The sequence below is a fragment of the Heloderma suspectum genome, chromosome 4 (assembly GCF_057233095.1).
Source record: "Heloderma suspectum isolate Gila_16-S chromosome 4, 16-S_ref, whole genome shotgun sequence".
Lineage (NCBI taxonomy): Eukaryota > Metazoa > Chordata > Lepidosauria > Squamata > Helodermatidae > Heloderma > Heloderma suspectum.
The window spans coordinates 261,227,202-261,239,367 of record NC_139461.1 but is presented as its reverse complement, the minus strand read 5'-3'; the positions used below and the strand labels follow the sequence as shown (position 1 = coordinate 261,239,367).

Here is a 12,166-nt window from a genome sequence, read left to right as displayed (position 1 = left end):
AATGCATTAAAATACAATAAAAACACAGCAACGACAGAATAAAAAACCCAACAGACCAACATGCATGCTAAAGGCCTGCTTGAATAAGGTGGTCTTTGCCTGCCAGCGGAAGGACAGCAGATGGGGTGAACCTGGCCTCTTTCAGCAGTGAGTTCTATAACCTGTGAGGAGCCACCGAGAAGGCCCTCTCTTGCATCATCACCAAATGTGCCTCTGAAAGTGGTGGTGTCAAAAGAAGGGCCTCTCCCAAAGATCTTAAGACCCCGGCAGGCTTGTATGGGGGAAGGATTTTTTTCAGGTAGCCTGGTTCTGTGCCATATAGGGTTTTGTAGGTCACGAGCAGCACTGTGAATTCTGCTCAGAAACAGACTGGTAGCCAGTGAAGCTGTTGTAACAAGGGAGTCACATCCTCTCTGTAACCAACTCTGGTCCAGCATTCTGGACCAGCTGAAGTTTCTGAACAGTTTTCCAACACAACCACATGCAGAGTGTGTTACAGTAGTCAAAACAGGATGTAACTAAAGAATGCATGACTGTGGCCAGATGAGAAATCTCTAGGAAAGGGTGCAGTTTGCACATTAGCCTCAGCTACACAAATGCACTCCTGGCCACCATCAAAACTTGGGCATCCAGGTTAAAGATCAAGTCCAGGAGTATACCCAAACTGTGAACCTGAGTCTTCAGGGGAAGTGAAACCCCATCCAGCACATGTTGGGACCCTGGATACAATCAATTTTACCTGCAAAGTATCACACAAGTTGGTCACAGTGGAGAAGATTGCATGAATGCTGTTTAATTATGTGACCATTCATCCTGAGTCACTTGCATACAGAATGCTTAAAGAGGTAAATGTATAGGATGGTGACTGCATTATCAGTTTAAAACATATCCCAGTATCATAGTTTATTGTTAGAAGAATGTTAGAAATATTTATATCTTTATGTTTCTGTGTGCTCATTCTGCAAAGGTCTTAGCAATCTATTAAATGGTTCACTTAATATGTATATGAACAATGGCTGAGTTGTTCATATACATATTAAGTGAACCCCATCTCTTTCTGCGGAGAGGTAAAAATATTGTGCTTATCCCCCTGTAAGCAAGTACTCTGTTTTCAGCCGACTATCGGTATATTCAAATAGTGGAAACTTGTTTTACCAGCAGTGGGGGAAAACATCACACCCATATGCAAAGTCCTTTCTGTCCAGCTGCATGAAGGAATTTGTTTCTTGTTCTTGTATTGCTGTTCTTGTGTTGTGAACTGTTTTGGGCACAGTGTGTGGAAAAGTGGCATACAAGTTAAGATGATGATGACGACGACGACGACGACGACATTGTGCTCCTGCTGGAGCCTATCTATTACAGAATTTGAAGGGCCAAGGTCTGAACTGTAAGGAGACTAAAGAAATATTAGGTGGACCCATTTCAGAGGTAAACTGACATATATTATCCACCAAAATGCTCACTTCTGTACTAATCCCTTGCTGTCCCCACCCCTCACACACAGAGAGTGTCTCCATTTCAATATGATACTACTGGACCATTGAGAACCAGCTTAATATTAGGGTACATTCTTCTATAATCAATAGGTGCCTGTGACCTTGATGCAGCCACATGGCAATTGCATTGCCAACTGCCAGCACTAGCATGGTGAAGTGTGGGAATTGCAATTTCCCAGTGATGACATAGTGTGGCTGCGCTACAAGAAAATTAAATATTTGGCCTGCACAACTTGTGACCCACCAGGCCAAATGCAGTCCACATGAGACTGCTTGTATACTGATATTATCTTTGGAGTACTTTCTCTAAGTGTTTTTGCCACTGATGACTGGAGACAGGACCTTCTTGGTGGTGGTGCCCTGCTTGTGGAATGCTCTCCCCAGGAAGGCTCATCTGGTGTCCACTCTGGTGTAATTTCAGCACCAGGCAAATATCTTTTTATCTTCCCAGGCCTGTTAATTGTGATCTGTTAATCTCTGAGTACTGGTTTTGTGCTGCTTTTAAATGTTCATTTAAAAAAATAGTTATTGCTGGTTATAGAGGGTAGTATCCAACAGGAGCTGCATGCTCACTGATTCCATTGCGTAAGCAGGACCCACCGCGTGTGCAATCAGGATTTAGTGTTTCATAAAACGAGCCCTGAAATGAGTGAACTGCTAGTTTCTGGATCAGAACAGGTCAGCAGAGCTCCGTTATGCAAGCTCCACTGACATGCCCCATTCTTATCTGAAGGGCTAAATCCCTATTGCTCAGCTGGTGGGTCCTGCTGGCACTTGGGCAGTGTTGGATATTGCCCATTGTACGTTTGTATATTGTTGCTGAATGCTGCCCTGGGAATGTTTTTTGATGTAAATAAATAAATAGCCTGGCCATCACCCTTGCCATCTTTTGTTGGTGAAAATGGCCCTCTTTTGGATAATGTTTACTCTGCAAGATCCTAACTGAGTTGTAATCAGTTGATATGCTCTTAAGTGGAGTCTGTTACTTTAGCACTTCCCATAGGTTTTATTGTTTAATGATTGTGGTTTTATAGAATAGTATCTTATTGGGGGGGTTGTTTAAATTTAGTCACCACTCTGAAAGTATCAGCTAGAAAAAGGCACATAAACTCAAGAAATAAAATGATCAGCCACATACGGTGGCCTACCAGGTAACCTCCTGTTTTGGCTGCCTGCTTGTGACTGTAAAACCATGGAAGGTTGTTGAGCGCTGGGCAGACAAGGCTACAATATCTGGCTGATGGGCTACATTCTGCTTGTTGGGTCAGAAATTGTGCAAGCCTGCTTGGTATTGGGTAGGTTCATAGGAAGCTGTCTTATACTGAGTCAGTCCATTGGTCCATCTAGCTCAGTACTGTCGAGTTGACACTGACTAGCGGCATTTCTCTAGGGTTTCACGCAGGATTTTGCCAGCCCTACCTGGAGATGCTGGGGATTGAACCTGGGACCTTCTGCATGCAAAACATGTGCACTACCACTGAGCTATGGCCCTTCCCACTTTGGTAGAACTTCGACACACAGCACCAGCTGTGAAATAGTGAATGTACTGCCATTGTGTAGTGAAAAGACATGCACTTAACATTTTAAGACTGTTAAAAATGTTCAATTCAGGCTATGTCCAGATGATAGACTTTTCAGAGACATAAAGATTGTATGATAGGGCATTGCTATACTCAAATTCTAGGGGAAATCCACAAGGGAGCTGTCACAAAAGGTAATCTGGGGTGCAGAGGGTGGAGTGCCTGTAATTCAAAGTTTGGTGCCATCATATATTGCAGTGTACACTTACATATTTTTGTCTGGCTAGGGCAGTCTTTCCCAACCTGATGCCCTCCAAATGTTTGGGATGACAACTCCCATCACTCTGTACTATTGGCCATGCTGGCTGGAACTAATGGGAGTTGTAGTCCAACACATGTCGGGGGTACCAGGTTGCGTCAGGGTTCTCTTGACTCCCTCCTTCCTCCAGCACTCACAACACACAAAAAGAGGGGCTTCAGTCTCACGCCTTTAATTCGTCATTCACAGGTTCATTACAGATGCAAATCCTCGAAGACTCCCTGGCTACAAAGGAATGCCTCCAGGGGATTCAAATGGGAATAAATGAAAGTTGTCCGTAGTTTGAAAGGGCAGCTGTCTAACTTAGAGAGGGAGGCTGCTGCTCCCCTGCGTAGCCTCTCACACATTGCTAACCGGTTCGAACGTCTACGCTCCACCCCTGACGTTTCCCTCTTAGTTCTGCGTCTCCGCCTGGCATCCCTTAGGTCGCAGACCTCAAGCTCCTCCTCCTCCTCCTCCTGCTTGCTGTTTCTCACAGAGGGGGGTGAGGATGAGGTTTCATGCCCAGCCATCTGGGAGCTGGTAACATGAGAAGCATGCCTACCGATAACTTGCCTGGCCTGTGAAAAAACCTCCCCCAGTTCTGGCTGCTCCTCTTCTGAATCTGAGCTGCTAACTATTTCCCTGCGCTCAGAATCAATCCTGACAGCTTGTAGACATCTGAGCTGCGGTCTCCTAGAGATCACAATGGAAAGAAAAAATGAAGGCATGTACTGTGGGCAATTATGGGTCTGTTGTACTGCCTCTGTACAACATGCAGCAGTGACTCTTTGGCTCATTGCTGCATGCGATGAATCTCTCCATGAGGGTCACTTGAAAGAAATTTAGGCTAATCTGTTAGGAATGTGCGGGTCTATAGGCTTCCGCCTCAGTCAAGGAGTTGGGCCAGATGACCTTTGGGACTCTTCCAGTTTTCTGGTTCAATGGTTCTCACAGGGCTGAGCACGATACTGTCTTGTAATGAGTTTCTGACTCATCTAGTCTTCTGTTTTCTCACTTACAGCTCCTCATTCTGCATTTTTTGGTAGCCTTGTCCTGAGTCTTGAGTTTATTTTACTCAGGCAAATATGGCGCACAGGCTTTCAGTTCCTGGCAAAAGTGTTCTATAGTAGCCCTACTGAGACAACACATTTGTGGATATGAATGTGTGGAGGGGGGAGGGGAAGAGGAGTGGAAGTGTGCACTGCACACTGATTCTACCCCCTGTTAACTCATTCACCCAAAGCTGTGAAGTTGTGCACGTACAAGGAAGGATTGGGAAACGCTTCTGCTCCTTTCTCACTCCGCTCCGCTCCTTTCTCTCTTTACAACAGCTGATGTACCATTTTTTCCAAATGAGTTAAAAAGCAGTTCACAAACTAATAAAACATCTATAAAATAATATGATTGAAACAAACCAAACAACAATTAAAACCAAAGAACAGCATGTATGGCTTTCTGTCTCTGCCAGAGAGTTCCACAATATAGAGGCTACACTTCCAAAAACATTTTATACACATTATATTGCATTGTATACACATATAGCTCCGTATTCCTATGTATTCTATATAAAATAGTATATCTTTGTTATGACAGTGTGGGAAGACACACTTTGTTAGAACAAAGATCAGCCTGGTCTACCTATACAATGAGAAGAATGGATTTGAGGAAGAAAAAAATATAGTTTAACTATGACTGGGTTCAGACAACTTGATAACCCATGATGGGTTAAATAAGCCCATAAAGAATTTTGTAATCCACAGTGGCTTATTTGACCAAAATAAGCCACTCTGATAACCCACGGTTTGGCGTAAGTGTTACAGCGAAGTTACACAATGACAGGCTTCCCTGATTGCTCCTTTGAAGCTGTGCAAACTTGGGAAATGCGGGGAAATAGGGCAATAAGGAAAGAACTGTTCTGTTTTCCATGAAGAAGCACACTTTGGCAATAATCCACTACAGCATCTGAAGGCTCCCCATGAGGGCACCCCACCTGTGCAATTTTGCCACATTCCAGCAATTTGTCTGGGAGTTATAGCTCCCACCCCCTTTTTCCTTCTCTGGTCACTTTTCCATGAAGAAGCAAAATGGTTATGTGGAAGGGGTGGAACGTGCGATTTTGCTTTTGTGAAATTTTGCTTTACCGGTATAGTGAACAGAAGTGGCTCTGCCAGCAATGTCTGGGGTGGGGGGGTGACATGCTCAACTCCACTGTATCGCTAAAGCGCTATAGCCAATAAAAGCTTCATGCCAGCAATGAGTATTGTGGGGGGGAGGTTTGCACAATTTCACTTTAGAGCTAAAGTGAACAAAAGTGGCTGTGCCAGCAATTTCCGGGAAGCAGGAGCGAAATGCACAACTCCACTTTATTGTCATAAATTTTGGACAATAAAGGCATCTATGCTAGCAATGGCTATGAGAGGAAATGCGCAATTGAAGATTTTGTTCTGATGTTGCAAGCCTCCAAGTTGTTATAGCTGCTACCCCCTTTTTGGTGCACACAGGATTTTCCCTCCTCTGGGGTAACTGCACAGGGTTTTGATGGTGCATCAGGTGCCTCCTGAGTAGAGGAGGCTGTGTATGACATTTGGTTCCAACCCTGCAAACTTCCAGTGCTTTAGAGCCATCACCACCCTTGTCGGGGCGATGCTGAAAGCACTGAATTAAGCCCCTGTACTTCACAGCACACCTCTCCTCTCTCATTGGGATATTGTGGAAGGTTAAAACAGGCTGCTGCAATGTTGTCAGTGGGTGAGACAGCGCCACTGCTTGGTTGGGAGGACTGCAGGGGGACGGGGGTGGGGGATGACTCAGATTATGTACAGTAGTTTAATAAACTACTCACAGTAGCTTATTACCCCAGTCGTGTGAGGGGGCATTGTTGACTATTTCAAAAATAAGCTACTGTGAATAGCTTATTAAGCCACCATGGCTTAAAGTGATGTCTGAACGCAGCCTATTTCTATATGTGACACTACAAAAGATTTGAGAGAAATGTAAACAAGGCATGACAGGGCCTGCAATTTGAAGACATTTGACAAATTCCTCAGAAGTCTTCTGGTAATTGTCTGTGATCACTGCAGTAATAAAAAAATGTACATCGGCACCACTACCTGAGGTAAATGTCGGAGATGTAATAGTAAGGATGCTGCTGGATCAGTGGCGCAGCTAGGGCCAGAATAGTGGTGCTTATTCCCAAATAAATGTTTTTTGCTTCAGGGAATTAGAACCAAACTCAATTTTCCATCTGTAGTCACGATGGTGTTTTTAATTAAGGGCGCAATCCTGTTCATGTTTACTGTCAGGGTTGTATCTGAGCCCATAGAGTCCCAAAGCAGCTCTGATTCTGAGGAAGAGAGACAACTCATGGGGGACGAACTCTCTCAGACTTCAGAGACGCGCAGCTGGAGGGTGAACCCCCCCCTTCTCACATCCCTGGCAGCAAGAGTGAACCAGGCGTGGAAAGGGAGGGACAACCTGAACTTTTAGATGCGAGGCGCAGACGCAGGTACAAGTGAGGGATTGCAGGGGCCGAGCTTCAGCGCTCAGCCTGATTGGCTCGACGTCAGCAGCTGCACCCAGAAGCATCACAGGGGAGGGGGAGAGCTTCCCCTCCCACCTGTTAAGTTCAGAGAATTGCTGTGTTTTTCCCAAACGGAGATCAACTGACATCCTAACCCTTAGATACCCCTAGATGGCTGTTCCTTTGTAGTTTCTCTGAGTCTCAAGCAATTAGCATCTGTATGCCTCATTAGGATGAATGGAATTAAAGCCTTGGAAAGCAGCCCTTTTGTCTGAGTGTTAATTTTGGCTGTTGGAGTATTCAGTAGGCGACAGGGGAACCCTGACATTTACGTAGAAAAAAAAGTCCTACAACTCCTAGCATTCCCCAGCCAGCATTCCCCATGGCTGGGGCATTTGGGAGTTGTAGGACTTTTTTTCTGTCTAAACATGCATTGTGATTGCTCCTTAACTGAGTTTAAAATGCAAAACTGCACATACTCAGAGTATTCCTTAAAAAACAAAAAAACGTTTAGCAAACTGTTAGGGTGTTGTTGTTTTTAACCTCTAACAATTCAGGAATGTAGGAACAGTTGTAAATCATGGAATGGCAGCAGAGAGATAGTGGAGAAGAGAAATGTTAGTTGTGTGCTTCACAACTGAAGTTACACACTTCTAAACCCCTCTCCCTCCTCCATAAGGCCATTAAATTACTGAGATGCACTACTGTGCTGGATTTCTACATATTTTTTGTCACTGCAAAATTATACAAGTTTTCTAGAAATATGTTTGATATGTCATTAAAGAAATAAGAACATAAGAGCCATGCTGGATCAGACCAAGGGTCCATCTAGTACAGCATTCTGTTCTCACAGTGGCCAACCAGCTGCCCATGGGAAACCCACAAGTAGTACAAGAGTGCAGCAGCACCCTCCTGCCCATGTTCCCCAGCAACTGGTGTATATAGGCATACTGCCTCTGAGATTGGAGGTAGCATATAGTCATCAGGACTAGTAGCCACTGATAGCTTTTTCCTCCAGGAATTTGTCTAACCACCTTTTAAAGCCATCTGAAGCACTACATCCTGTGGTAGTGAATTCCATAGTTTAACTATGTGCTGTGTGAAGAAGTACTTCCTTTTACCTGTCCTGAATCTTCCACCCATCAGCTTCATGGGATGAGCCTGGGTTCTAGTATTATCAGAGAGGGAGATATGCTAATGTATATACCATATGTTGGATCCAGACTAAGTCATCTTTAGACTAGTAGACTAACTGAAATCAATAGGACTTAACCTAGTCATCTTGTCCCATTGATTTCAATGAATCTTCTCTAAGCATGACATAGTCTGGATCCAACACCACATGTTCTGTTAAAAGATTTGCAAATGCTGTAAAAAGAAAAGAAACACAGACTATTGCTTGCCAATTTAATAGCAGGTGCTAGAATGATTATTGCAAAAAATGGGAAGTGTGATAACAATCAATAGAAGAATGGAATAGAATTATATGCAAATGGGTAAATTAAGAGTTATTACTAAGATACGGTTGGCAATGACAGAGCAATGATTAATTTCATGAATGATTGGGGAAAATGTATATGGTTTTGGAATAGAAATAAACTTTGAGAAAATAAATGTACATAGATATTATCAATGTCGAAAAGAGACATATTGGGATTACAGGAACACAAGCATAATAGAACTGTTCATGGATAGGGATGCAGAAGTCAGGCATTTGGAGGGGGGGCAGAAATCTGGCCTGGGGCCAAATCTAACCCTCTGAGGGTCCCAAACCAGCCTTCCAGGGTTTTCCAGAGGGCCATCCTCCCTTCCCTGGCCCCATTTCCTTTCCCCCAGTTATCAACTGTTGGGTGGTCCCCTGGCTTTTTGTGCAGTTTTCCCCCCCATTCTAAAGGACTGAAATACTTCTAAGGCGTACTGACAGTAAGAGATTTGAGCAAAAATATGCTGGCATTTTTGGCCCCACTTACCGCTGGAATGCAGCCACCAAGAGCATCTCCAAAATGATTGTGCGATGCTCTCCGCAGTGAGGGCTGCCTTGCAGCAACACTGTCATCTTTTTGGTGCCAGGTCCAGACTTTCCTCTTCTCCCAGGCATCTGACAGCATATATGGCTTTTTAACAGGTCCTGGGATTTTTATTGTTGATTTTTATATTTGTTATGTTAATGGATTTATATTGTTATTATATTGTATTCTTATGGCGTTAATCTCTGTAAATCACCCAGAGAGCTTTGGCCATTGGATGATACAGAAATGTAATAAATGAGAATGAACGAACGAACAAACAAATGAATGAATGAATTGATGGTCTAGGTGACATGCAGGACAGCAAGGTGATCTTGCCAAGTGGTGATCTCGTTAAGGATATCCTATTCAACCATCAGTATCAATTTAGGTCATCCTACTTTATGGGTGGAATGAAGCAGGAAGGGAAAAGAACTGGAGCTCAGGTCATTCTGAACCTGACCAACAAAAGCATAGTGCTGTTGTTTTTTAAAGAAAGCTTTCACTAGTTCTATTTGTCCTAGATTTTGAAGGTTAGGTTAGCTTTTTCTTTTTTCATATTTTATGTGTGTTTTTGTAGCCAAACCTGAGCTTTGGAGCTAGAAAGGATAGAAATCCAAAGTAAAGCAGGATAATTTTCGAGTTTCCAGAGAGGCAAAGGTTCCTGGAATCTTCTGTGTCATTCCAATCAGTAGTCCTATCCTATGTCAGTATCTCTTATTCAGCTCTTTCTGAAAGCCAGACTATACATGGGAAATCTGCAACTAGATCTCCTAACATTTTTGCTTTTACTTCAGATCAGTCATGGGGTAGAGGGTGGGGGTGAGCTGAGCATTGTGGCTGCATCGGAAAATCTGATAAATCTTCTAATAAGCAACAGTGCTGGGGGGAGGAAGTGCTTAACCCTTTCCCCCAGTATTGTTTTCCCAGGGCATCTCTACACCAGCCTAAAATCCTGCATTTAAAATGGGGCTTTCTGCTTCCATTTTAAATGCAGGATCACGACGACTCCCTTTTTCACGCACTTCCTTTTCCTCCTCCCCGTTCCCGCTCCTTCTCCCCGTATCTGAATCTTCCATTATCTTTCATTGATCTCGCTCTTCTTCTTGCCGCTTTTCCTCTTTTCATGGAGGGAACTTGAGCAGAAAACAACGAATTAATTTGATAGCTCATTATCTGCAATCTATTTAAAAACGGAACAAAGGGCATTTAGTACAAGAGATGCCTTGGATGATCACAGCGTCATGTAAAACGCACGCAAACTTCCATGAGGGAGCAATCTCAATCGCAGGATAATAGCTCTGTGTGAAGAAAGCCCCAATCTAAATAATCTTCCCTGAGGCTAGTGTTAGCCCCTCTGAGGGAAAAAATATATACAAATACTGTATTCTCTCACCCCACCCCAACAGTGGTTTAGAGGGGGGTAATTTAGATTAGAATGGCGTTGGAGAAAAGGTATAAATACCCTCTTCCCTAGCATCACTGCCTTGATCAAATTTGGAGGCTCCCCCCCCCCCCGCATAGCTGCTTTAAAGTAAAAGTGGGGGGGAAATGGGAGATCCAATCACAGTTCTCCTCTGTAATGTGTAATTTAGCCCTGAATTTTGCACCAAAATAGTCACATGTTTGTTTGATGTAAATACAGTATAATGGCTTGGTATGGAATGTTTACTATTTTGGAATGACTGAAGGTGTTGGAGGGCAATAGGATGGAAAGCAGTAGAGGGTGGAGCAAAGTATAACTGGATGCCATAAATCAGGGGCAGGCAACTTGTGGCCTTCCAGATGTTATGGCATATAACTTCCATCATACTTTACTGTTGGCTCCGCTGATGGGAGTTATAGGCCAAAATATCTGGAGGGTCGCAAGTTGCCCACCCCTGCCATAAATGTAATGGAATTGGAACACCATGACACTGGCTGCTACAGGCCCTAGTACCTGTCTTTCTGTAACCATTGTCTGGATCATGTGGGAAATTTGTAGCAATTTTAAAGGAATGAGACAACTTCAAAATTCTGCAGAAGTTGGCAATGCTCTATGAATATTTTTGCCATCTCAAACTTGTTGAATCCAGAGCAGGGCTCTGCTATATTTTGTCATGGGCATTGGAATTCCAGATGATTCAGGAGCATGAGTATTGATTTAGTGGAGGGGGTGGTGTTGGAAAAAATGTAGCATTGAGCTGTAGTTGAGCTGCTACCCTTTTGACAATAGTTGAAGGACTTTCATATTTTCCAGACGTGCCTGAGCAGAGTGTGATACCACCACATCACACCTGTGCAAGGGCTGCAGAAGTTCGGTATGAATGGGTAATTTTCTTTGAAGCCACATCAGACATGCATGTGTGCATATTACGCATCATTCCTGCTCAGCACATACACTTTCCACTCCTCTGATGCCTCCCACTGCAGAGTAGTAACAGCAGTTTAGTTCTTGCTGTGGTTGTCTCAAGAGAGGCCAGTCAGGAAATAATGGGCGATGCAGTCCTGTGATACTGTTGACATGTTCACTGTAATTTCTCTTTATGATTTAACCTCAGAAACTGAAAAGGCAATCGGCAACCTACAGAGCAGACAAAATCTACCCAACAGCTACATCTGAGAGGCCAGAAAATATCAGCAAGAACCGGTACAAGGACATCTTGCCATGTAAGCTAGGAATTTTTTAAAAAAAATTGTGAACCACCCAGAGAGTTTTGGCTATTGGGTGGTATAGAAATGAAATGAAATGAATGAATGAATGAATAAAACAAAACAAAACAAAACAAAACAAAACAAAAAGCTATCACTAGGACTCAATGTGCCTGATCTCGTATGATCTCAGAAACTAAGCAAGGTCAGCCCTGGTTAGTACTTGGATGGGAGACTGCCTGGGAATCAGGCTTCCTGCACTGAGCAGGGTGTTGGACTCGATGGTCTTGTAGGCCCCTTCCAACCCTATGATTCTATGAAATCTATGAAATCTCCGTTGTTTTCTCATTCCAGCCAATGTATCAACATGGTGATGTGTATTTTGAGCGTGCCCCCCATATTTGCTAAATACAGTGTAAGGTATATGACTTGGATCATAGAATCTCAAAATCCTCTTGGAAGGCTCAGGTGGCCCTCCTGAACAATGTGGAATGGGGTGCAGAGGGCTGCTGGAGATGGGGAGAATTGCCCCAAATCAGGTGGACCTGTGCCAGCTTTAGAGTGATTCTCTCTTCTTCCAGCAGACTCTGGGCATTTCTACACCAGCGTAAAATCCTTCATTTAAAATGGGACTTTCTGCTTCCATTTTAAATGCAGAATCACGACGACTCCCTTTACATGCTCTCCCTTTC

General features: G+C 43.6%; 1 protein-coding gene across 12 annotated transcripts in view; it reads left to right on the top strand.

Annotated features, from left to right (window-relative positions):
* PTPN22 (protein tyrosine phosphatase non-receptor type 22) overlaps positions 1-12,166 on the top strand; it is an 83,594-nt gene that overhangs the window by 22,101 nt on the left and 49,327 nt on the right. For all 12 annotated transcript variants that reach the window (XR_014790672.1, XR_014790671.1, XM_084853495.1 and 9 more), the window contains one exon: positions 11,384-11,492. Coding sequence is in view for 10 of the 12 variants with exons in the window: in XM_084853495.1 (XP_084709621.1) it covers positions 11,384-11,492 (109 nt within the window). In the remaining 2 variants the exon portion in view is untranslated. The remainder of the gene's footprint in view (positions 1-11,383; positions 11,493-12,166) is intronic.